This window comes from Balaenoptera physalus (assembly GCF_965194825.1).
Source record: "Balaenoptera physalus genome assembly, chromosome: 2".
In the NCBI taxonomy this organism is placed as follows: domain Eukaryota; kingdom Metazoa; phylum Chordata; class Mammalia; order Artiodactyla; family Balaenopteridae; genus Balaenoptera; species Balaenoptera physalus.
Window position 1 is genome coordinate 90,553,869 of NC_138883.1, and position 27,930 is coordinate 90,581,798.

A 27,930-nucleotide genomic window follows, 5' to 3' on the forward strand; every position below is an offset into this window, starting at 1 on the left:
TAAAATATCTTGGGGTTTCCAGGGAGTGCTGACAAACTTTTCTGGTCTATTCTCATGGTTGCCTGATACTCCAGGCTATTGCCCTGCCCTTCTGTAGGTTCTCTCTTGCCACATTGAGTCTAAGATCCTCTGGGTGGCTGCTGCTGTCTGTACTACTTTGCTCCAAGCATAAACATAGGCTGTGGTATGCTCGAGCTGGCCCATATTGGCTCCTAAGAACTGATTGTTAAATTCTTAGGATTTATGTGAGCCAGTGGTTAAACACAGCTGTTATGAAAAATTAAATTATATAAACTTACAATTTAAATAAATTATATGCAACACGAAGTTCATGAATACTCAAAACTCATCCCTTTTAAATTAGCTTACCCTATTTTGCTGATTTTGCCCTTGAGGTTATTTCTATCTGTTGGATCTGTGTGGTGGAAATACTATATACAATGGCGTGCTATGGCACATCGCTTCTCAACTCAGTGATAGGACTGCTTCAACAGTCACGGGAAAATATTTACACCATGGAAATTGGTCAATGCTACAAATCAGGGCTTTTTCTTTCTTTTTAAGAGCTAGTTGTTAAACACTTAGCGCATGTCTGGACATAGGCCCCCCTTTCAAATCCTCACAGCAGAGTCAGAGTCAAAGAACAGAGTTTAGCAGGCCTCAAAGAATAACAACAGGGAATTACCATTCAGAGAACTTAAAAACTGGTTACTAGAATGGTTATTCTCAATCACAGGCATAGGCCTCTTGCTGGTAGTTACTAATGTCGCCGCTTTGCCTAAATCCTGTCTCAGCCGTTTATTGGTGGTTGAATTCAACTTTCCTGCCTTGTCGTTTAGCCTCCCCTCAAAGAGAATGACATTGAGCAGGTCTTTCCTATGTCGATTCCAGGCCTCAACTCTCTGAGATACACAGAGAGTAAAATAATTTCCTTCCTTCCCTCATCTACCCCACTTCTCTTTTCTGTTCTCTTTTTTTTTTTTTTTTTTTTTGCCCTAAGAATGAACTCTCCTTGAGATGACTGACAGTGGGAATGTCCATGCTCTTTACTTCTTACCATGGGGCTAACCTTGCTCAGAATACAATAATCACCATTTTTTCATAGTGTCTGGTTTATTCAGTATTGAATAAAACCACCTGTGGAGCTTCAACAGAAGAGTCCAGATTGAGATTTGGCCTTTGAACGCTGGCCTCCACTTCCCCTTTCCTCGAACAAATATACACCCATCTCAAGAGTAAACAATAATGCTAAGACCTAGAGTAGTCCAAATCCAGATTTAGCAATAAAGACACCAAAATACTTTGTCATCAATATAGTGTACATGTACAGGACGTGATTTAAAGGATTGCCTTACCTATATAACTATGTAGAACCTACCTTTAGTTTCTCTGTCTGGAACATTTGCACTTAAGATTCCTCATTGCTTTCAGAATTGCCCTAATAAGAAAATATGCTTCAGAATATATTCAAAATCTAGCACTTCTCCCTGCTGATCACCTGATCCAGCCCCCTTCATCTTTCATCTGGAGCACTGCGGTAGCCTCCTAATTGGTTTCCCAACTTCCACAATTGCCCCTCTTCAGTCTATTCTCAGCACAGCATCCAGAGTGCTCAGGTTAAAATACAAATCGGATCAGGATGTTTCTTTGCTCAGAATCCCCTAATGTCTTCTCATTTTACTTAGGGAACAAGCCATGGTTACCTCCATAGGATCCTCCTCTTTATTTCTTTGACATCATTATACTCCCTGTAGGTCACTCTGCTCCAGCCAGATGGACTGTCTTGCTGTCCTCTGAACATACCAGATGCTTTCTTGCCTCAGGGATTTTTCATGCACTCTACTTGCACTATGAAATTTTCCTGTCCCAGAAAACTGCAAATTTCGATTCTTTATTTCCTTCAGATTTTTTCTCCAATATTACTTCTTAGTGAGACCTTCTCCAATCACCTTATCACAGTTACAGCCCTCCTATATTTCCTATCCCTTTTCCACCCTAGTACTGATTACCGTCTCACTCATTCACTCACCAACTATATATATATATATATCTTCGTTACTGTATAAATTGTTTGTTTCCTGACACCATTACAATGCATATTTCATATGGAATTTTTATCTGATTGTATCATGTTCAAATACTATTGCCTAGAACCTGGTACCTGGCACATAGTGGTTTCTTAATAAATATTGAATGAATGAATGAATGTATGATAGAGTGGTAGAACAGACATTGGTTAGGATCTGGAGACCTAGGTTTTAATTTTTGCCTTTGCCTGTGATAAGCTCTGTAACACTTATTACATTCTGTTTCTATATCTCTAGGCACTTATTAATACAATGGGGATATAATGACCGTTTCACATGCCTCATTGACTTTTAGTGGGGCTCATGCAGGGAAGTGCTCTCTATAGGTGTGAGGGGATATTTTTATTGTCTTACTTATTTTATACCCACTGTAGTGAGCAGCTAGTTCCAGGTCTACCTTGGTTTAAACCTCTCCCAAGAAAAAGCTCTCCATTTGAACAGAGGGTGGGACTGACAGGTTCATTTCTGTATCTCCCTCTGAAGATGTTAGCGGATCCTTGTTTATCACTTAGATCAGGTAATTGGACTTATTATAAGCCATTAAAAGCCTAAAGAATGAAATAACCCGCCACAGGGGCCAGGGCCTTGTGTGTGTCCAGCATTGTTTTATGTGTTCTGCACGTATGATACCCTTTCATCCACCCCCACTGCACCTCTGCAAGTGAGAGTACGGCTTCATTTTAGAGATGAAGAAATTGAAGTTTAGGAAGATCTAGTACCCCACTAAAGCAGTGGAGCTGATAAGAGACAGAGCCTGGGGAGAACTCATGTCTGTCTGACTCTAACACCAAACTCCCGTCCAACTCAGGAAATTGAGATAGTCAGTCCAAGAGCCTCAAAGTGAATATTCTCACACCTATGGATGATATTTCTCACTGACATGTTCATTTCTTTTCAGACTGTCTATGACCAGTGGTTCATTACCCTTTATAACATTGTCTACACATCACTGCCTGTTTTAGCCATGGGGATTTTTGACCAGGTACGTGTTTATCTCTGCCTTTATAATCTATTTTGCTCTGTTGATGCCTTTTAGTTGCTTTGAGTTTCTAAGTAGAAGACACGAATCATAGAGTCCTAGGAATGCAGTTGTTTTCATAGGTATTGCATGGCTCAAAAACCCTTCCAGGTCTCCCACCTCCCCCAAAAGATCAGAGCTTGATTACTATCCTCTTAAAGATTCACACCCTACATTATTTCTCTAAAGGCTCTGAGACGTCCTGCAAGAAACAGTCTCTTTAATTTCATTGTAGCCCAGCATTTCCCAAACTCATAGAACTGCACGTTTACTTATTTATTTTTCACGTAGAACTGATCAATATGCCCCAGAACTAGTACCTGTGGTTCACACACCAGGGAATACTGTATTAGCCTCTGAAAGTGCAGAGAACCGTGCAGTGATACATAGAAAATCATGGAGCTGGGCTGGAGTGCAGAGAGCTAGCGTCTGTGGTGACACTGTCCAGCACAGCCCAGAACAGGAACTCCAGGCCAGAAGAACACCCTGCCAATGGGAGAGGAGCCCCACAGCCATGGAGAGAGAAAGCGAGCAGTTTTCTTTGGTTTAGCTCCATGTGCTTGAGGGGAGAGAAGGGAGGGAATCATTTATAAAATGGTAGATCCTTGGCACACTCAGACCCTTGGAGGGTACTTCCTGGATGGGGACAAAGTCTGGCTGCCTATGGGGAAGTGCAAGGCTAGCCAGAGGAGCTTCCATGGCACAGAGTGTATTGTTTAAAAAAATTTTTTTGAAGTATTTTTAAAGAGATCAGATTTTCTCCAGGCTGTTGTTAGATCCATTTGCTAGGCCTCATTTTCTGGCCCAAAGCCATCTATTGCAAAATATAAATCTTCGCATTATGAGCTCACGCTACTCTCCCATTCCCATAGTCAGTTGTAAGCCTCACTTCTTGTATGTAAAAAGGGCAGTTTGTGAACAACATATTTTGCGAAATTCTACAAAAAGCAATGAACTCTTGAAGAGCTTAGATGTAAGGGTATAAGCTCATTCATTTCCAAGTGCCCATGTTTACAAGTGTTCCTTTCCTTGGTACTTTGTAGCTGCCCAGAATGTGGAGTAAAATATTAAAAATAAAGCAATTTCTGGGGAAAGATGGTTATTGTGCAATTTGAAAAAATATATAATAAGGGGGGAATTCAAGATGGTGTTATAGGAAGATCCTGAACTCACCTCTTCCTGTGGACACAGTGGGTCTACAGCTACAGAAGGAAAAATTTTCTCTTAAAAAACCCTAAAGGCTGGCTGAAGAAAACCACATGGAAGCCAGTTGGAGAGGCTGGCACACAATGTCACCATAAACCCCACCTCTGCCCTCAGCATGACAATCCTCAACAGGGAGAAAACTCAAAACCTGAAGCTTCTCCCTTAGGAGTGAAGGCTGTGCACCCCACATTGGGCACCTTAACATTTAAGACCTGCACCTGCACCTGAGAGATGAACCTCCTAAAACCAATGAGGCTCATGTCCCAAGACCCACAAGACTGAAGCGATCTAAGAAATGGCTCTGAATGGACCCATGTGCTCAGACCCACTTGCTCCTTGGGCCCAGCTCAGAGGCAGCAGATCATGCCCAGTGATGGAGGCTCACCAGCTTATATTAAATCATCAGCCAGGGGGAAGGCATCTTATTTAACACACACATCTAGGAACCCGCTGGGACACACTCCAGGGACAGAGACTGGGGGGCGCCGTCCTTGTACTCTCCCTTTGCCATACTCCAGAGCACCAGTATCTCCTGAAAGGGAGCTGTTACATGTGTCTGGTACCCCTATTTCTGTGGCTGCCGTCCAGGGGACACCTCTTGACTGCCTGGCTCTGGAGGCCAGGGAAACTTGCATTCCTGGTCCCATGGGACTATAGTAATCGGCGTTACCCAGAAAGGAGCTCATATTCCTATCTGGTGTCCTGATATTTACGGCTGCTGCCAGGGAACACTCCTACATCATCTGGCTCTGGTGGCCAGTGGGGCTTACACTCGTAGGTCTCACAGGATTGTAACCAGTGGAGAGAGAGTTCTTAAATATCTACCACCCCTCCCAGGGCAGAGCAAGAGGCAACAGACTCAGGAGCTCAGTCTTTCTGTGAAGGAGGCCTATTAGCTAATCATTATAGCTGAGGCCTCAAGGGGGCAGCCGTCTAATTAAACATGCATCTAGGGGCTGACTGTCATCCTTTCCAGAGACCTCAGAGGGCAGACAGTATCTTCATGCTCTCCCTATGCCACATTCTAGAGCTCCAGTGTCTCCTGGAGAGGAGCTTCACATGTGTCTGGTGCCCTGGTTCTTGTAGCTGCTGTCCAGGGGACACCACTTGATCACCTGGCTCTTGTGGCTGGGGGCTTGCGTTCCTGGGTCCCATGAAACAGTAGCAAATGAAGAGTTGGTTCTTGGCACGCTGCCCCCAGGGCACTGCACAGACAGCAGACTGAGACACACTCCCAGTCTTTCTGGAAAAAGGACCTCTTTGTTTGTCCTGGAGCTTCAGCCTGAGGGGCAGGCTGCAGGTTTGGCACACTCCTAGTGGCTTAGGAAGCTGCTCTCAAGGAATGTAAGCTGTGGATGCCATCTTGGTCTGCTCCCTCTGCCTTGCTCCAGCTTTCTGCTATCTCCCAGAAAAGAGCTTATGCATTAGTCTGGAGCCCTGACTTTTGTGACTGCTGCATAGGGAACCTCCTAGATTGCCTGGTTCTCGTGGCCAACGAGGCTCATTCTTGCAGTCCCACAGGTATATATTTGCATGGTTTTAAAAACTGCTGCTTGAGGGTCTAGATTCCAATCAGCCTGAATCTAGGTGCTGTAATCTGACCCTGACACTGACATGTCTTGGCACATTCTCAACTACTGAGAGCCGTTAAAAATATAATAGGCTGTTTGAACAAGCATGAAGGTTTGAGAGACAACAAAGAGCTGGGGCAGGGTTGAACAATAAGGTTTATCTCCTACATGAGGCCACTCTTGGAGACAGGGAGAAGTGTTTGTTTTGTCAGCTGTATGAAAACAAACACACAGTCAAACAAAATGAAGAAGCAGAGGAAAGCAATGATCTTAGAGAGAAGATCTTAAAGAGGGAGAAGAATGGATGAACAAAATAACTTCAACAAAAAGATGAAAAATATAAGAAAATACCAAGTAGAAGTCATAGAGCTGAAGAATACAAGAGCTGAACTGATTAATACACTACAGGGGTTCAACAACAGACTAGATGAAACATTAGGAAGGATCAGTCAACTTGAAGGCAGGAACTCACCCAATCAGAGCAGCAAAAAGAAAACAGGATGAAAATAAGTGAAGATAGCTTAACGAACTTACAGGACAACATCAAACAGACCAACATTCACATTATATGGGTCTCAGAAGGGGAAGAGAGAGAGAAAGGAGCAGAAATTGTATTTGTAGAAATAATGACTGAAAACTTCCCCAACCTGGGAAGGAAACAGACATCCAGACCCAGGAAGCTCAGAGAGTTCCAAATAAGATGAACCCAAAGAGACCCACAGAAGAACACTTTGTAATCAAACTGTCAAAAGTTAAAGACAAAGAAATAATATTAAAAGCAGCAAGAGAAAAACAACTTATTACATACAAGGCAACCCCCATAAGACTATCAGCAGATTTTTTTCAGCAGAAACTTTGCAGGCCAAAAGGGAGTGACATGATATATTCAAAGTTGAAAGGTAGAACTTTCACCAAGAATATTCTACCTGGCAAGGTTATCATTCAGAATTGAAGGAGAGAGAAAGAGTTTTTCAGACAAGCAAAAGATAGAGGAATTCATCACTACTAAGCCAGCTTTATGAGAAATGTTAAAGGGGCTTCTTTAATCTGAAAAGAAAGGTGCTAATTAGTAACAAGAAAACTTGTGAAGGAATAAATCTCAGTCAAAAGGTTTGAACAACACAGTTTTATTCGCTTTTTATTTATTTATTTATTTATTTATTTATGGCTGTGTTGGGTCTGCGTTTCTGTGCAAGGGCTTTCTCTAGTTGCGGCAAGTGGGGGCCACTCTTCATCACGGTGCGCGGGCCTCTCACTATCGCGGCCTCTCTTGTTGTGGAGCACAGGCTCCAGACGCGCAGGCTCAGTAGTTGTGGCGCACGGGCCCAGCCGCTCCGTGGCATGTGGGATCTTCCCAGACCAGGGCTCGAACCCATGTCCCCTGCATTGGCAGGCGGATTCTCAAGCACTGCGCCACCAGGGAAGCCCAGAACAACACAGTTTTGAACTGTGTGGGTACACAATCCACAGCTGGGTGAATCCACGGATGTGGAACCATGAATATGGAGAGCCGACCATAAAGTTATATTCAGATTTTTGACTGTGTGAGCATTGTTGCCCTTAACTCTGTGTTGTTCAAGGCTCAACTGTATATAGTAAAGGTAGTGGTTTAATCACTTATAAAGCTAGTATGAATATTAAAAGACAAAAGTAGTAAAGATAACTATGATTACAATAATTAGTTAAGTAATACACAAGATAAAAAGATGTAAAATGTGATATCAAAAACATAAAATGTGGGGGGAGAGGAAAAATGTTGAGCTTTAGAATGGAATCAAACTTAAGCAGTTATCAACTTAAATAGACTATTATAGATATGGTATTATTTATAAGCCTTGTATTACCACAAAGCAAAAACCTATAGTAAATACACAAAATATAAAGAAATATAAGCATATCACTAAAGAAAGTCATTAAACCACAAAGGAAGAGAGCAAGAGAAGAAGAAAGGAACAGAAAGGAATTACAAAAATAGCCAGAAAACAATGAACAAAATGGCAATAAGTACCTACCTATCAATAATTACTTTAAATGTAAACGAACTAAATTCTCTAATCAAAACAAATAGAGTGGTTGAATGGATTAAAAAAAAAACAAAACCCAAGACCCATCTATATGCAGCCTCCAAGAGACTCACTTTAGATGCAGACACACAGAAACTAAAAGTGAGGGGCTGGAAAAAGATATTCCATGCAAATGGAAACCAAAAGAAAGCTGGAATGGCTAAACTTATATAAGACTAAATAGACTTTAAAACAAAGGCTAATAAGAGACAAAGATGGGCATTACATAATGATAAAGGAATCAATCCAACAACAGAATATAACATTTGTAAATATTTACACACTCAACATAGGAGCACTTAAATATATAAAACAAATATTAACAGACATAAAGTGAGAAATAGACAGCAGTACAGTAATAGAAGGAACTTTAATACCTCACTTAGATCAATGGATATATCATTCAGGCAGAAAATCAATATAGAAACTTTGGCCTTAAATGACATGTTATACCAGATACACCCAATGTATATATATAGAATATTCCCTCCAAAAGCAACAAAATTCAAATTCTTCTCAAGTGCACATGGAACATTTTAAAGGACAGACCATATGTTAAGCCACAAAAAAGTTTTAATAAATTTAAGAGATTGAAATCATATCAAGCATCTTTCTAACCACAGTGGTATTTAACTAGAAATTACTTACATGAAGAAAACTGGAAAATTCACATATATGTGGGGATTAAGCGACATGCTACTGAATACCAATGGGTCAAAGAAGAAATCAAAAAGGAAATTTAAAAAAACCTTGAGACAAATTAAAATGGAAATATAACATACCAAAATTTGTGGGATACAGTAAAAGCAGTTTTAAGAGGGAAGTTCATAGTAATGAATGCCTACCTCAAGAAACAAGAAACGTCTCAGATAAACAACCTACCTTTACACCTCAAGGAACTAGAAAAAGAAGAACAAACAAAGCCCAAAGTTAGTAGAAGGAAGGAAATAACAAAGATTAGAGCAGAAATAAATGAAATAGAGACTAAGAAAACAATAGAGAAGATCAACGAAACTAAGAGCTGGTTCCTTGAAAAGATAAACAAATTTGACAGACCTCTAGGTAGACTCACCAAGAAAAGAAGAGAGAGGACTCAAATAAATAAAATCAGAAATAAAAGAGGCTATATTACAACTGACCACAGAAATACAAGGATCATAAGAGACTAATATGAACAGTTATACACCAACAAATTGGACAACTTAAAGAAATGGATAAATTCCTAGAAACATACATCCTACCAAGACTGAACTATGATTAAGTATAAAATCTGAACAGAATGGAAAACAGTATGGAGGTTCCTCAAAAAATTAAAAATAGAACTACCAAGTGATCCAGCAATTCCACTTCTGGGTACTTATCCGAAGAAAGCGAAAACACTAATTTGAAAAGATATATGCACTCCTATGTTCATTGCAGCATTATTTATAATAAGTAAGATATGGAAACAACCTAAGGGCTAAGAGATATAGAGAAAAAATATACGATTGATCCTTGAAACAAGAGAAGGGTTAGGGGTCCCCCTCACCTTGGGCCCCATCCCCATGCAGTCAAAAATCCTCCTATAGTTATACAGTTGGCCCTCCACATCCATGGTTCCACATCTGCAGTTTCAACCAACAGCGGATCACATAGTACATATTTATTGAAAAATTCTGTGTGTAAGTGAACCTGCTCACTTCAAACCCATGTTGTTCAAGGGTCAACTGTGTGTATAATAAGGCCCCTTATTGCCATCAAGTTGAGTATATACCCCTATCCTTTCCTGCTTTGTCAACTCTGGCACTTAAACTGATCTCCAGATCATGGGGTGCTATGCTGGAAGGCCTCAGTGACCATCTATGGGTCTGCTCATTTTATAAGGAGGAAACCAAAACTCAGAAGTTCAGGTTACTTTCCTAAAGTCACATGGCCAATATGTGACAGAACTCAACCTAGCAGTAGGCCACTTGACCCTGAGGTTGCAACACTATTACTGTTGTTACTATTACTATCATCATTCTTTTGTTATTATTTATAGAAGCATCTGTTTTTTAATTACAACAACAGTGGTAAGAACTCTGCTGAATACATACCCATTTCATCACGACAGTGATCCTGTGAGGGAGATGCTGTCATTTGTACTTCTGGAGATGAGGAAACTGAGGCGCACACAGGTTAAATGACAGGTCCAAGACTACACACCTGCTAAGCAGCAGAGCTGGGGTTTGAACTCAGGATTGTCTGGCTTCAAAGCCTGTGTATATAACCTTATCAGTCACTGGACTGGGGAAAGAAGCACCCACTAGCATCTCAGAAATGGACTTCCCAAAGAGACTACATCAGTGTTCTTCATGGGACTCCATTTGGCAAGGCCTGGGTCATCCCACAGGCAGGAAGGGGAACTTGGTCTGCTCCCAGAGTTCATGCCTACGTTGCTCCCTCTTTGGCTGCTTCACCTTACCCGTGATCCTGTGATGTTGCCAGTGGTCAGTCCTTGCCATACTTTTTGGCTGTGGTGCTCACACTGTGGTCATCAGCATTGCTTTGGAGCTTGTTGGAAATGCAGTCTCAGGCCCCACCCCAAACCTACTGAATTATAATCTGTACCGCAGGTTATTAGTGTGCACATGAAGTTTGAGAAGCACAGCTTTAGTTTCTCCCAGGACTCTGTTGGGCCCAGACATGACGCCTTCTCATTCTGTCTAAGTTCTTTGTCCTGAACACCTGGTAACTGCCCGTGGAATCCTCCCAGGGTAGAACACTCACCTCTTCAGGCTCAGCTCCCTTCCACCTGGAAACCCACATCCAGTTCCCCCTTTCCCAGTTCCCTTTCTCCTGCTCACGCTTCCCCCAAAGTTGGGAACTCAGGTTGGCCAATTCTGACTCTGCAGCTCTCTGCTGACATCCCCTGGTCACTACCACTCACTGCCTTGGCAATTAACCCCTGGGGCCCACTGGTTGCACAGGATGTACTAAAATTCTGGGGGCATGAATGCAGCTGCAGGAGAATACAGGAAAGAAACTTCAATTTGAAGCCAGATATCTGCGTGCAATCAAGTTCTGGTTCTGCCATAAGAGCTGTGTGGCCTCTCATGAGTCTCTCTTGGAGATTCAAGTTCTCTATATAAAGTGGGATCATTTTATTATCCTTTGGGTTACAGTGGGAATGAAAACAAAATAATGAGTAGTGTATATTAGGGCATGCTTAGATATGCATGTGCTATTTCTGGAGATAGGAAATTCAGGGTCTCTCTAAATTCTCCTCAAGCCTCTTCCACTGAAGTAACTCTCTGTTGACAGGATGTTAATGACCAGAATAGCATGGATTGTCCCCAGCTCTACAAACCTGGACAGCTGAATCTACTTTTTAACAAGCATAAATTTTTCATCTGCGTGGCACATGGAATCTACACCTCATTAGTCCTTTTCTTCATCCCGTACGGGGCCTTTTACAACGTGGCTGGAGAAGACGGACAGCACATTGCAGACTACCAATCTTTTGCAGTGACCATGGCCACGTCTTTGGTCATTGTGGTCAGTGTGCAGGTAACCTACTGGTGGAAATATCTTAATTTGATGGCTTTACACCTTTTAAAATTCTGTTTCATTTGTTGACAGTAATTTTAAAGGAATACTGGGGTTTTCTTTTTAACTACACACTTTGAGATTAAAACAGGAAGCTTTAACATAAATTTCCAGATGTAGGAGATTAGCATTGGGTGTCTATAACCTCCACGTTAGTGGAAACCTCACGATGAATCAATCACTTCTTGGGACTGCACGTTGCATGTAAAGAGAAATGATTATACTACTACTTCCTCCTTGTGCTGTCTTCTTGGAAGAAAATTTTTCCAATGATAACAGAAACTTTCCCATGACTTCTATAAGACTTAGTAACTTCCAGGTTTCAAAGTGAGATATAACGTTTACTTGGCAGTACATTTCTGTGGAATTATCAAGAGGTTCAACGCTATGTATGTGGCACATCCGAATCTCAAATTCATAGAAGTTTTTCTGGTAGGAATGATTTTTTTAAAATTCATTTTATTGAAGTATAGTTAATTTACAATGTTGTGTTTCTGGTGTACAGCAAAGTGATTCTGTTATACATAAATATATTCTTTTTCATATTCTTTTTTTTTTTTAAACATCTTTATTGGAGTATAATTGCTTTACAATGGTGTGTTAGTTTCTGCTTTATAACAAAGTGAATCAGTTATACACATACATATCATATTCTTTTCCATTATGGTTTATCACAGGATATTGAATGTAGTTTCCTGTGCTATATAGTAGGACCTTGTTCTTTATTCCTTCTATATATAATACAGTAAGTCCCCTACATACAAACGAGTTCTGTTCTGAGAGTGTGTTTGGTTCGTAAGTCCAATTTGTTCCTAAGTCCAACAAAGTTAGCCTAGGTACCCAACTAACACAATCGGCTATATAGTACTGTGCTGTATTAGGTTTATAATACTTTTCACACAAATAATACATAAAAAACAAACACAAAAAATAAAGAAAACCTTTTTAATCTTGTAATACGGTACCTTGAAAAGTACAGTAGTATAGTACAACAGCTGGCACACAGGGGCTGGCATCGAGTGAACAGGCAAGAAGAGTTACTGACTCGAGGAGGGAGAGGAGGTGGGAGGTGATAGAGCTGAACCATTGTCAGCAATAGGAGATGGAGGACAAGCTGCAGTTTCACTCATGCCTGACGTTGATGGCATAGGTTCTGGTTCCTTGCTGGATTCAATCTATCTACCCTCTTGAAAAAACAGTCCAGTGATGTCTGGGTGGTAGCTCTTTTTTTCTAGTCATAGATGACATGGTGGCACTGGACTGCATTCTGAACGGCCAGTGCAACATTCACGTACCATTCTACACAACCCCTTGCCATTTCCTGCATTGTGAATCTCTTCGGTTCTTCAGTTACTTCTTCTTCCTCTTGTCTCTCTTCATCCTTTCTCTGGGCCTCCAATTCCATCAGGTTTTCATTAGTAAGCTCCTCGTGTTGCACAGCAAGGAGTTCAATGAAGTCGTCCTCTTGCAGATCTAGCTTGAAATAAAGATACTGTACTACTGTACGCTATACAGTACTCTACAGTAAAGTACACAAAAGCACAACCACTTGTAGAGGATGCACACACGTGACAATGTACGCCAGACACATGAACTAACTTACATGATTGGACATGTGAACGCACGTTCGCATCTTTGAAAGTTCACAACTTGAAGGTTCGTATGTAGGGGACTTACTCTAGTTTGCATCTGCTAATCCCAAACTCCTAATCCATCCCTCTCCCAACCACCCCCCCACCTCCTTGGCAACCACAAGTCTGATCTCTATGTCTGTGAGTCTGTTTTGTAAATAAGTTCATTTGTATCATATTTTAGATTTGACATATAGTGATAGCATATGGCATTTGTCTTTCTCTTTCTGACTTACTTCACTTAGTATGATCATCTCTAGGTCCGTCCATGTTGCTAGAAATGGCATTATTTCATTCGTTTTAATGACTGAGTAGTATTTCACTGTGGGTGTGCATATATATATATATATATATATATATATATATATATATATATACACACACACATATATGCACACACACACACACACACACATACACACATACACACACACATCTTCTTTATTCGTTCATCTGTCAATGGACACTTGCTTCCATGACCTGGCTATTGTAAACAGTGCTGCTATGAACACTGGGGTACATGTATCTTTTCAAATTACAGTTTTGTCCAGATACGTGCCCAGGAGTGGGATTGCTGGATTATATGACAACTCTAGTTTTAATTTCTTGAGGAACCTCCATAATGTTTTCCATAGTGGCTGCACCGATTTACATCCCCATCTGGTAAGAATGATTTTTGATGATCCATTGATCTTCATCAGGCATCTTGAGTTTGTTTCTATTTCTTCTTTTATGCAAATGGTGGACAATACCATTAGATATTGAGTTAGAATTTACAAAAGCTTTCCAATCCATTAAAGTCTGTACCTCTGGGTGGATATGTTAAGCCATGTCACCTCTGTTTTTTGTCTTTTTTTGTGTGTGGTTTTTTTGGGGGGTGTTTTTTTTGAAGGGGAAAGTATAAATCAAGGGCTTAATTTTTATAGAGTTTGAATTGCCTGTGGCGAGTCCTTTTTCTATCCTATAAACAATGTCTTTTACAAATCTTAGCCTCTTATATCCAATGAAAGATCTTGTTAAACCCCAGACTTTCTCTTCATGACTCAATAAATATTTAATAGATTGAATGAATCAAATGTAAATATACTGCTTTTAAATGGCATCTCTGCCATGCCTTGATCCATCTAAGTGAGTATCATTAAGTGCAAACCAAAGCCATCTAACACTCTACATCTTGGAAGTCCAAAATTCAGTCAGACAGGTAGCATCCAAAATCAGAACCAGATTTCTCCACTCAAAGAGGAGTTCTGTTTGTGTGTTTCACAACTAAATAAAGCATATGGGTGCTTTGTGAACTCTCCATGCCTAGTTCCCCTGTGTTCAATTCTGTAGCAGAGGAGGAGATAATGGAGTGACTTGGAAGCCTCTGACACAGCTAAGGCATCCATCATGAAAGCATGGCTTCAATCAGACACTGCTGTCCTTAACACACAGAATAAGTTTCAGGAATTTTGTGAATAAGCTCATTTTGAGAGCGGCATTAACATCCTTTCCTCTCTGTCTAAGCTTGAGTAATTTCTGCAGAAGGGGTACATAGATGGTATACTTTTGAGTTCAAATCTTTCTTTATCTTTACTCAATGATATATTGGATGGGCATAAGATTCTTAAATCAGAGCATTTTTCTTTAGGAACTTTGTAAATGATTTTCCACTACATCCGTTGCAGTGTAGCAGTTTGATATTAAGTTGATTCTCTTTCCTTTGTAAATAATATCTTCTGTGTCTAGAAGCTTATGTTCTTTATCCTTGGACTTCACAAATGTCACCAGAACATAACTTCTTTCATTGATTTTCCTAGAATTTACAGTACCCTCCCAATCTGAAAATCTTTGCTGTTTGTTATCCCAGAGCAGTTTTCTCTGTCATTTCTTTGATTGCTACTTCTCTCTTTCTTTCTTTTCCTCTTTCTATGATGCCATTATTTCTTATATTGGGACCATGGATCTGACATCTATGGATTTGCCATCCGTGTCTCATATCTTTTTGGACATGGTTCCCATTTCTTCAAGTTTTTGCCCTGTTATGAGATATTGTTTCCATTTGTTTTTCCCAGAATATTAATTCAGTTCTCATCAGTGACTATTATTGTTTGGTTTCTCTACTGAATTTTTAAATTCAGAAATAATGCTTTTATTTCTTCCAGAATTTTTTTTTATGATCTAATTGCATCTCCTTAAGAGTTCTCATTACTTTTTTTGTTGTTGTTATAGTGCTTGTCTGTCTTTCCCATTAGTTCTGCCTCAACAGGAGCCAATTGTTCTTGTTTTTTTTTCAATTGCGTCCTCTTAAATTGGTTGTGATTTTTCTTTGCCTACTCATACCCACACAGGTCAGGCTACTGGTGTCTCTTAATGGTGATGAACTGACAGGTGGTGAAAGGTACAGATGCAGATTTTGGTCTAATGTCTCGACAAATGAACTGGAAAGCCAGCATCTCTTTGCTGAGGCATGGAAAGCAGGGCTCTCTGTTCTCAGGCCTCTTGAAGAAAGCAAAGGCTGTCCCTTTAGCACCCCTGCAGTTTCATCAAGGCTGCCAGCATTCTTTTTATGGGGCATCATTTTAAAGGACAGTAAACGTCATGTGGGAAGGGGAAGTATGTCTCCATGTGCAGAGAGTGATCTGTTTACTATGTAGGTAGAGCCCCTCAGGCAGGCAGTAAATCTGTGGCCTTGCATCAGACTGTGCTAGAAATGCAAACCTTCACTTGGACCATTTTGTGCCTCTGATATGCAAATAAGGATGCTAGAACCTACTTTTTTTTTCTCTGAGAACTCAAGTGTTCATATTCACCAGTGGCTTTCTTGGTTTCCCCATAACAGGTTACTCTTTTTCAGCTGCGCTGCCGTAACAAGTTATTGGAAGGGAGAAGGGCTTGTGAGCATGTTCCCAGATCACCATGAACCCCAGTTTCTGAATTTTATGCCAAGAGTGGATTAAGGATTTTTCTTTGCTATTATTTGAATAACTTAAATGATAACCAGAACGAATTAGAATATTGATGTAAACAGATTATACCTGTGTCAAAATGGTCATATGAAAATCTATGTACAGTTTTTTTTTTAGGTGTTTTTTAAAATTAATTAATTAATTTATTTATTTTTGGGGCTGCGTTGGGTCTTCGTTGCTGAGCGCATGGGCTTTCTCTAGTTGCGGCGAGCGGGGGCTACTCCTCATTTCGGTGCGCAGGCTTCTCATTGTGGTGGCTTCTCTTGTTGCGGAGCACGGGCTCTAGGTGCACGGGCTTCAGTAGTTGTGGCTCATGGGCTCAGTAGTTGTGGCTCACGGGCTCTAGAGTGCAGGCTCAGTAGTTGTGGTGCACAGGCTTAGTTGCTCCGCGGCATGTGGGATCTTCCCGGACCAGGGCTCGAACCCGTGTCCCCTGCATTGGCAGGTGGATTCTTAACCACTGTGCCACCGGGGAAGCCCTATGTACAGATTTTAAAATGTTGCACTTGCTCACTATGAAAAATAGTTTTCCAATAGAAAAATTTTGAGAGCAACTTGGAAAGTAGCTTTGAAATTAGAAACCATTCTGCTTTCTTATTTCTCACTTAAAAAAAGTGTAACATTTTATTTCCTGATGTTTGACTCAACGTTGCTAGATATAATGGCTTGCAGATATAAGTCCTAAAGTCAATTGTCTACCAGAAATGTCACATTAGTCCCCTGTGTTGTGCAGAAAGTGGTGAGGCCTATGATTGGCTGGAAACTAGACAAGTGCAACTGTCTTCTCACAGAACAGTTCTGAGGAAACATTACTCAGTAAAATGATGCCCTTTTAATCCTCCACCATCTCCCCTTTGTGTTTGACTTTATTTACAGATAGCCTTGGATACCAGTTACTGGACTGTCATTAATCATGTCTTTGTCTGGGGCAGTATTGCCACTTATTTCTCCATTTTATTTACCATGCACAGTAATGGCCTCTTTGGCATCTTCCCAAGCCAGTTTCCATTTGTTGGTAAGTGAGTCCTACTATTTGCTGGGGCCTACTGTCCAGTTGTCATTGATTTGTCTTTGTAATTTATTTTCTTTTTTTTGGTGGGATTAGGGATGACCAATAATTCTGTCTCTAGGAATTGATTGAACCGGACATCTGAGGGCTTACAGGCTTGAAGTGAGCTCCAAAAGATTAGGTTTTGCTGTCCCTACTAGATGCAGAATCACTGAGATAGCTGCTTACAGGTTCCTAACAGCCCAGATGCAGTAGTCTGTCCCTTTCCAAATAAGAGGCATAGCACATATAGATCAGGGATACCTGAAAAACCTGTGAAGTTCATGTATGATAGAGGGAAGAGAAAGAAATGCCAGGCTTTCCCTTTTATGCCACATCATCACCAACATTTCTGCCAGAGTTTACCTGTGGAACTTATTTGCATTTAGAAAAGAAATAATGTATAATTTAGAGCCTTTTAAAAATTGCTGGACATAGGCCATGAGTGGCACCAAGAATAGGCTCTGTAGTTAGACAGCCAGTGTTCAAGTGTCATCTCTGCCACTTATAAGCTGTGTGACCTTAGGCAAGTTTCTTTTCCTCTTCATGCCTTAATGTCTTCAGTTCTAAACGTGGGGATGTTAATAGTTCCTACTTCTATAGGAAATTGGTGAGGGTTAAATGACATAATGCATATGAAATGCTTAGCATGTAGCCTGGCACATAATACTTTTTAGGTAAATGTTAGCCACAATGATGATGAAGATGATGATGAAAGCAAATGTGGCTTGGTTACTGGTTGGGGACATCGAACAGCAGATGGGTAGCAAAAGACCTCCTAAAATCCCTTAAACCCCTGAGATTCTATGATTCTACAAAGAGTATATATCTGGTCTATCTTTGGAGTATACTATCATTGCACTCCACATTTCAAAATGATTCCCAGCAAGGGCCACTGAGCTTTACACAGTGGGGCTATTAATAGACTTTTAAAGAAGTTTTGAAATCTCTAGTGTGTGTGAAATAAGTTGGTTAACAGTGATGTTTCTGAGTTCATCCCAGCAAACTGTGGAAAAGAGAGATACATAGTGACAACCTACTTGAGCTCGATTAGGCAAGACGGATTTGCATCCACTAGTTGGGAAATCCAGTCTAGAAAAATAATTCTTAGAAGACTGATTCATGTAGAAAGCAAAATAAGAGCAATTATAGGGTTATACATTTCCAAAGGCACCTGAAATTGCAATTCCATTTAAATGCACGTATATGCTTAAGAGTATTGTATTCAATTTTGGCCTTCCTCTGTGTGTACATGGAAATCTTTAAATTGTACCTCTCTTACTTAATATGTAATGTTAATCCTTTACTTATCAAAAGATTCCAACCATCTATAAACATGATGGTTGTGAATAAGAATAAACAAACATATTAGGAAAAAAAGAGCCATTTAAACTACTTTTAAGGTTTTTCTTTTCTTTTTGGTTGCCAAATCTGAAAGTTCAGTGCATTAACCAGAAGACTTCCAGTCCTAAGACAGCATTCGAACATGCATAATGAGACTGGAATGCCTCAACTGGAGAAAGTAGTTTGTGTGGGGACCACTCTCTAAGCACATGCCATTCCAGGAATTAATTACTGGGTTCCAATGAGACTTTTCAAAACTTAAATCAACATTGAGGTTTAAGAAGATTTTTTTTTCCTTAGTAGCCAGCAGCAAGCAGGAGTGTGGTTTTAAAGTGATGCTTGTTTTTCCAGCCATGCCTGGGGGTACTGAGCTTCAGGGAGCTCAAAGAGACATTTAATTTACTGAGTCAAGTTTGTTTCTGCCCAGGCAAATGCAATCAAGTGCTCTTTGGTGGGCAGAGTCTATCCTCCTAAGACAGAAAATGCAGACAGTCCAATAAGGAGCCAAGCATCACACCCAAAGCCCATTAAAATTGTGTTAACTATAGCATTGGGAGGGGGAACCTGGATAATTGGAGGTATCATATGCCTAGAAAACCAACAGGAACAACAGTTCATTTTGGTAACATAAGTAGGGTTGACATCTTCCGTATAGTTTGTCTGCCTGCCTTACTGACCCTTATTGCTTTGTTTAAACAAACATCCCAGTATACGAGGTGTGAGTATAAAATAAATAAGAAAACTGGCTCCAGGCTTGGAAATGAGTTTCACTACTCTATTGAACTAGAATATTGTATGGCTAAATCAGTGGTTTCCCAGTGTGGAGAATGCTCTTTTCACAAACCCAGGAGCGTCTCTGATCTCCTTGGAACCTTGAGTACTTCATAACCGAGTGAACACTAGAGAGATTGGTAAGTCCCTTTGAGGCAGGTTTTTGGGGGCTGTTGCCTGAATTTAAAAGGTTGACCCTGTAGTGGATACAGCTCACCTTTTATGACATAGCCAGTTGAGAAGACCAGTGTTTGCGATTGTACCTGCATTCAGAACATACACTGTGTGGTTTTGATATGATAGTTTTGTTTGAATCCATAAGGGTAAAATGTGCCTTTAAAAATAATGGCTGCTTTGTAGTTGAGGGATTTTGAGGCTGGATGAGAGAATTCTGCTTCATGAGTGAAGCTGGACTGAGCCTGGATCAGAGAATGCTTGGCTCTGGCTGGCAGTCCCCTAGTGATCAGGCCGTGAAGCAGTTCCCAAGGGTGATCTTACCATTCTTGCATTCTTATCACCACTGAGCATATGATATACTGGGGAAGATACCCAGTGGTTCTCCTAGGTGGTCCAAAAGTCCCTTTCAAAAAAGACCTTATGGGAATAGACAAAGAACCAACTAATTCAATAATTCAGTTTTATTTATAATCACAATGTTTATTTTTCTTTAATAATAGGAAATGCACGACATTCCTTGACCCAGAAGTGCATCTGGCTTGTTATTCTCTTAACGATAGTGGCTTCAGTTATGCCTGTGGTGGCATTCAGATTTTTGAAGGTGGATTTATTCCCAACCCTGAGTGATCAGGTATGTTGTAGTGCTGCTGGGTACTTGAGCGGTTGGTTCTTTGCTCTTGGAATCATGTCCTCTGCCTGATTAGAGAAGTCCAGAAAAGAGCTAATGAACTTCCCATCAGCAAACACCTACAGGTGCACGGCATCACATCACAGTAGCTGGAACTGCCCACAACTGAACATACTAGCCCTGGCAGTGCCAATGAAGATAACTGTCTACACTAACTGTAGGTGGGGAGTTGTAAATTACAAGTTAAATTGGATATTTTTAAAAGTTGACTTTAAAAAAAACAAGCTTGCTGGCAGCATTTTGGACATTTGCTCCAAGGCAAAGGCAAGCTAGAGGGAAAGTTACTGACTTGGGGAAAGTAAAGGGAGACAAGCAAAGTATGAGGTGAAGGGGCTCTAAATTTCTGTAGAAATATAGTGGCAGATTGTTAAACATGGGAGAGAGGTTACTTTCTGAACAGATTAAGAAAGGGAACAGCAACATGATAGCTGGATTGGAAAATATAAAGTTAGAAGAAAAACAGAAAGAATAGATTCTAGAAATACCTAAGTCAAGGGATTAACAGAACATATTTCAGTATTTTATGGAAAGAGGGGTATAAGCAACACAATGTCAAGTTAGGTCAGGACCCAGATAGATGAGAAAAGGAGACAGAAGAGATGCATTTGTAGCTATGTCTTGAGAAGGGGGAAATATTGAGGGGGTGAGTGACCAGGCTGATGATGCTGAGAAGAACTGAGGTAGAAATTCCCTTATCATGAAATCCTTTGTGTTCTGGGGCCAAAGTACCAAGAGATTCCTTCTGAAATGATTCATGGATTCCCCTGTTATGTTTGTCCTTTCCCTTTGGCTCTGTGAGCTCATTCTGATGTAAACTCAGAACATGATGGATGAGCTGAAGGAAGCTGATGCTCATTTCTTCCTATGTTTATACACATCATGATTTTCTGCTTAATGGCTTTCTCCTGACGTGAAAGTCAGAAGCCAAGCAATCGATCAGCTGACCTAAAGAACAAGGTGCTGAGCACCAAACCTTGGATCTCTTCCTCCTCGGCATTATAGGGAAATGAAAGAAATGCTAGAAACCCACCCAAACAATGTTGAGCTCTTCAAAAGACCACAAAAAAACCCCAAAGAAATCAAAACACTGAAAATCCCGTGGTACTTTGACCTACCACAAGAGTTTGAAATTTTCTGACTCTCATGTTCTAAATTTTCTCTTAGTCCAGTTACTAATGACTGTTGGATCCTGAGAACCTCTAAAAGAGAGAATAAAGACTTATATGGGGCAAATGGGTCTGTAAATTTTTATACTGACTGTATTTGGCTGGTGCACGTTAGAAAATCTTTCTGTACAAAAGTATGTTCCTGTTCACTTAAGGTGGATGTATGAGATGGGGACAATAATGAAATTTGTCTTAACACTTCTTGTTTGCTTAATAGTCTCTCTCTCAGTAGAGATAAAAACTAACCAGTATCCAGTGTAATCTTTTGGGTAGAAAATTGCTTGGCTTTTAGGTGAAAAACTTGATTTTGCAGTGAAGTTGAGTACTTGGTTATCATTGATGTTGTTTTTACAGAAAAGACTTTCACTTCACAAAGCGGCCCACTGCATGGAGTCTATCATCTGGATGCTTTATCTCACTCTGGGTCTCCTTTGTCTCCAGATCCGCCAGTGGCAGAAGGCTCAAAAGAAGGCAAGACCCCTGCGTAGCCGAAAGCCTCAGACTCGGAGATCAAGCTCGAGAAGATCTGGATATGCTTTTGCTCACCAAGAGGGCTATGGAGAGCTTATCACATCTGGAAAAAATATGCGAGCTAAAAATCCACCCCCGACATCAGGGTTGGAAAAGACACTGTATAATAGCACTAGCTGGATTGAAAATTTATGTAAGAAAACCACAGACACAGTGAGCAGCTTTAGCCAGGATAAAACAGTGAAACTGTGAGTCAAGATGAATTTGAACCACACAGTTATCTTTCTTTTCACTTCGTCTGGAGCTGAAATTAGCTGGCTCCAGAGTTTAAGATCAGGGGCTAGGGGTGGGGCAGATGGCCTCGCTTAACCTAAATCTGTGTCAGACAGTGGCCAGTGCCATCCAACAGAGACGTGCTCTACTGAAAACCAGGTCAGAGGTCACTGTCCAATTCATGAGTTGGTGGACAAAACCCTCACAATACCAGCACAGGTTTTTTTTTTTATCAACCTAGATACCAATCGATCTGTACTTTAGAATCTTATTTATGGAGAAACACTTGTAAATCTGCATATACAGAGAATGGGTCTTCAGGTGAATAAAAGGGTGCATTCACAAGGCATATATCCCAGCTGAAAAGCATCCTTGTGACAGATTAACACTTATATAGGTAAGATCAGCCGTTCCCAAGATACACTTTTAAGATTTAAAAGGTACACATTGTACACTAAGGTGCTTCCAGACTTACAGCAGCTTCTCACTGTCCAGCCTTGATCCCTACCTGTGTGTTCAGCCAGGACAACAAATCACCTTCAGGCCTGAAGAGCAGAAAAACATGTTGGTATTCCACATTGTTCTACTAGTCTACAGACAAAGTAGACTGAACATCTTTACAGTGGAATAGGCTGACAATTTGGTCAAATTTAATTCAAAAAATTCTCAGGGACATGTTCATGAAATGTCAAAGAGAGACTCTGGAAAGTATTCTAAAAATACTTTTCAATGACTTTTATAACAACTTCAGTAGTTATTTTCTCTGCCTCATCTAGAGCTATTAATGGACTCAGCAAAGCACTGGAGTTTCACACTTTGATGATACTATTCCATGTAATGTATGTGCAAATACTTTCAACATTTCCAGTTTTAAAAAGTTCAGATTTGAAACCAAATTAATAGTCTTTTTAATTACTTATTTAAATATGCAGGTGTAGGTCATTCAGAGTTAGTTGGTTTTGATATTCAGCTGTCATATTCATAATTCAAACACATGAGGTTGAGTTTTTGGAGATGTTCCAGTCCAAATTTGAGTGCATATGTGAGTCATCAGTATAGTATCTGTAAAAGAATTCAAGCATATTTGTGTTCAAACTCCAGTTCTGTCACTTCTTACCTCTGTAAGCTTGGGCAGGTAATGTGCTTCCTCTGAGACTCAGTTTCTTCCTCTGTAAAATGAGGATATACTACCTACCTCACGTGGTTGTTCGAGGATTGTCAAAGCACAAATTCTTAAATCATTGAAAACATAATTCTCATGTGAATAGATGATGAGTTAAGTGCCATTTAACTCAATCAGAATACAAGAGCAAATGTGAAGAACTGGAATTTAAGTAATCAGTGGAAAAGGCATTGATGAAATGAGATTGCAAAGTAAGATCTAAAACTGGTTAGTATTCTAAAGGGAAATAACCTTGGAGGTATTTTTATATAGTAACTATAACCTTGGAGGTAAATTTCTCTATCATCAGAAAACAAAAATAAATGATCATCATGCCTTATCAATTTTCTATAAATCATCCTCCAACTTTACAGAATCCTTAATCTGGTCCTTATTGCATTATTAGTCAAAGTTATATTTCCCAAAAGAGTCAGATGGCCCTTGGGTGGGCTTGATGGATAATGGGCTAGCATGATATTAATGGATCACACAATCCTTTTTTTTTTTTTTTTTTTGACCTTAATTTCCAAGTCTGGGATAACTTTTCCTGAATGGGATCAAATGAGATATATATAAAAGAGCCTAATACAGTGGTTTAATCATAGTTAATGCTTTTAGATATTCCCTGTTCTCCTACATGCCTGCATAGACTTAACTAGATGTTAGTTTTCAGTGTCTAATTTGTCATTAGTTTCACTGCGTTGTAACATTTTTGAAAGATTTGCAAACTTTTACTAAATATTTTGGCACTTGTGGTGTTTGATGTTTAGTCTCTTTATTGGAAACTCATTGGGGAGAGTTTTTGTTCCATTGATCAACTGATTTTTTTTTTTTTTCTCTCCTTTACATGCCTAGGGAAAATGTACATCATTCTTAGGATCAGAGTCAAGAATAAAATGAACCAATTTGACCTATGTTTAAGGGATGGGAAAGATTAGGAATGGTCCACGTTTGCAAATTCAGTTCAAATTAAATAAGGCTGTTTATAAACAGATAATGTGGATAGCTGTGAGAGAAACACATTTATCAGTTTACTTTGGCCCCATCAGATGCAAATGAACTCACGTACCCATTCCGAGGTCATTCAAGTGCCAGGAATTATTTTGAGCCTGAAGATAAAAAAGCCTGAGTGGTGATGGTGATGCACTGGGGAATAGTAAAATTTTAGATTTACATAAATATTATCAGAGTATTTGGAAAGAAAAAAATTCTATATGCAGGACTAAAGTTGATAACTATGTGTTTTTAAAGTCTCTGTCCACGTTTTGAGCTCTTATAGGCAATTACAAATTGTGTTTCCCAGAGGAGGGATCAAGATGGCGGAATAGGAGGATGTGGAGCTCACCTCCCCATACAAACAAACACATCAAAAAAAATCTACATATGGGACAATTCTTAAGGAAAACTAATTGGAAACTGGCAGAAGAACTCCTATACCAAAGCTGCAGGAAAGATCTCCACATAACAAGGTAGGACAGAAAAAATGCATAGGGTAGGGACCCCCACCCCTGAGAGGAATCTGAAAGGAAAAGAAATTCTGCATTGGTGGACCCTCACCTGGGGGAGCGAGCAGGTCGAGTCACAATCTGGGTGTCCCAGTCCTCGGGAACAGCACAGAGGAGACAAAGCCTGTTGGCTACTGGGAGAACTGCTGGGACAGATAGAAGGGCTGGAGAAGCCCAGGCTCTACTCCAAGGAGTGTGCATGTGCTGTTTCACCAACAGTCATGACAGAGAGAGACTTGCACTGGCAGCTGTCACCTCACTGCACTCCCCAATCTGAATGGGGCAGACACCCAGTCCTGATCACTCCATACCATAGACTGGCATGAGATCTGGGCCAACCAGCCCTGGGAAAATACTTGGGATAGCTGCACAGAGACAGACTGGGGTCTGGGGTGTGACCCAGTTAGGGTGGTGGTGGTCGTTGTCAGTGCATGCTTGGGCGGAGCTGCAGGAGCATGCCACAGTTAGTCTCCCAGCCCAGTGAGTGCTCCAGCTCCACCCACTCCACACTGCAGCTTAGCACTGGATCTGGGGTAGACAGGTCCTGGGAGATGTCTGCCACAGAGACAGCCCAGATCTCTGGCAGCAGCTTAGCCACCTCAATTCCTGCAGTCACAAAGCCCCAACCCCAGTCCTAGACTAGTGAATGCTCTGGCCCAGCCACTCCACACCACAACCTTGCACTAGATCTAGGACCAACACAACAGGGGAAGGGATGTGACCTTAGGCTGCATCCAGGTGGAGCTGCAGAGGCCTACACAGGCAGCACATCTATCCTCTGTGAATGCATGGGCTTCACTTGCTTTAGCAATCACCTCCTTTAGGTCAGGGCATGCACTCAGGGGGAACGGAGCTTGATTGAGCCTGAATATCAGGGTTTCTACTCTCACTACTGGGGACCAGACCTCACCCCTGACAAGACGGCGACAGCCATGGACAGAGAGGAAGTCCCACCTTACACCCTGCACAGACTTTAGACCCAACACCAACCACACCCCCTATCAAGGGGAAAACAGCCAGCACCCTAAGGAAAGATGTGGCTGGTGTCCATATCAAAACCAACCCTCTCACCGAAGATATTACACACGCAGAGTCTACACAGGGATGCTCCCACATAAAAACACCCTTCAAGCCCACAAAAGATAACAGTTCCTCCTAAATTCATAGACACAGAAAATTAGATAAAATGAAAATGCAGAAACTACTCCCAATAAAAAGAGCAAGAGAAATCCCCTGAAAGAAAACATAATGAAAGAGAGCTCACTAGTCTACCAGATCCTCAGTTCAAAAGGTGGTAATAAAAATGCTAACTGAATTAAGAAAGATTATTGATAGAAATGCAGATCATTGCAACAAGGAACTAGAAACTATAAAGATGAACCATCAGAAAGGGATAATTCAATTTCTGAGATAAAAAGCAATCTAGAAGCAATGGATAGCTGACCAAATGACACAGAAGAACAAATAAGTGATCTGGAAGATAGAATAATGGAAATCACCCAGTCAGAACAGCAGACAGAAAGACAAATAAAAAATGAAAGCAACATATGTTATCTATGGGATAATGTAAAATGTGCCAACCTACGCATAACAGGTGTTCCAGAAAGAGAAGAGAGAGGTGGGTATCAAAAATATATCTGAAGAAATTATGGCTGAAACTTCCCAAATCTAAACAAGGGAACAGATATCCTACAGGAAGCACAGGGGGTCCCAAACAGATCCATGCCAAGACATATCATAATTAATATGGCAAAAGTTAGAGATAAAGAGAAGATTCTAAAGGCAGCAAGTGACAGTCATTTACAAGGGTTACAAGGGACCCCCCCCCCAATAAGGCTATTAGTTGATTTCTCTGCAGAAGCTTTGCAGGCTAGAAGGGAGTGGCACAATGTAGCCAAAGTCCTGAAAGGGAAAAACTTGCAACCTAGGATATTCTATCCAGCAACATTATTATTTAGAATAGAAAGAGAGATAAAGGATATATCAAACAAGCAAAAACTAAAAGAATTCAGCATACTAAACCTACCCTAAAAGAAATATTGAAGGGTCTTCTCTAAATAGAAAAGAATCAAGTATTTATAGGAAAGGGAAAATCCCAATATGAAAGTCAAATATATAATAAGGACTGAAGATCACTTAAATAAACCAGTACATAGATTAAAAGACAAACAAAAGAAATTGTAAAAGCGATTATAACTAAAGTAAACAGTAAAAGTAAAAGCTTGAAGATGTAAACTAGGACATCAAAAACACAGAATATGAGGGAGAGGAGTTAAAAAATAGATCTTTTAGAATGTATTTGAATTTAAATGATTATCAGTTTAAAGCAACTAAATATAGTTATGGGTCAACATAATGAGCCTCATGGTAACCACAAATCAAAAAACTACAGTAGATTCACAAAAGCCAGAAAGAAAGGAACACAAGTATACCATAAAAGAAAATCATCAAACCCAAACAGGAAAATCAAAAAGAAGAAGAAATGAACCAAAAACCAAAAACCAAAAAAAGACTGGAAAAACAAGGAATAAAATGGCAATAAGTACATATCTATCAACAATTACTTTAAATGTCAATGAAAAAAATGTTCCAATTAAAAGACATAGAGTGGCTGACTGGATTAAAAAACAGGACTGTTCAATATGTTGCCTACAAGAGACTCACGTCAGAGTGAAAGACACACACAGCCTGAAAGTTAGAGGATGGAAAAGATACTTCATGCCAATGGAAACAACAAGAAAGTGGGGGTAACAATGCTCATATCAGACAAAATAGACTTTTTTAAAAAAAGGCTATAAAGAAAGGAAGAGCATTATATACGATAAAAGGACCAATACAAGAAGATAATATTAAACTTGTTAACATACATGCACCCAATAGTGGAGCACCTAAATATATAAAGCAAATACTAAGGGACATGAAGGGAGAAATTGACAATAATATAATGGGAGTAGGAGACTGTAGCAGCCCACTGACATCAATAGACAGATGACCCAGACAGAAAATCAATAAGGCAACCGAGGCCCTAAATGATACAATAGACTGATTGACTTAATTGATATCTGTAGGACACTACATCCAAAAAACCCAGAACACATATTCTTTTCAAGCACACATGGAACATTTTCCAGGATAAACCACATTCCAGGTCACAAAATGAGGCTCAACAAATTTAAGGGGATAGAAATTATTTCAAGTAACTGTTCTGATTACAACAGTATAAACATACAAATC

The 27,930-nt window shown here is 40.2% G+C and overlaps 1 protein-coding gene across 8 annotated transcripts in view; it reads left to right on the forward strand.

The window, feature by feature from the left end:
- ATP8B4 (ATPase phospholipid transporting 8B4 (putative)) overlaps nt 1-23,497 on the forward strand; it is a 314,688-nt gene extending 291,191 nt beyond the window's left edge. For all 8 annotated transcript variants that reach the window (XM_082452990.1, XM_082452991.1, XM_082452995.1 and 5 more), the window contains 5 exons: nt 2,986-3,069; nt 11,228-11,473; nt 16,968-17,106; nt 19,932-20,062; nt 21,727-23,497. In XM_082452990.1, coding sequence (XP_082309116.1) covers nt 2,986-3,069; nt 11,228-11,473; nt 16,968-17,106; nt 19,932-20,062; nt 21,727-22,008 — 882 coding nt within the window. In that variant the 3' untranslated portion in view covers nt 22,009-23,497. The remainder of the gene's footprint in view (nt 1-2,985; nt 3,070-11,227; nt 11,474-16,967; nt 17,107-19,931; nt 20,063-21,726) is intronic.
- Nucleotides 23,498-27,930: the final 4,433 nt, after the last annotated feature.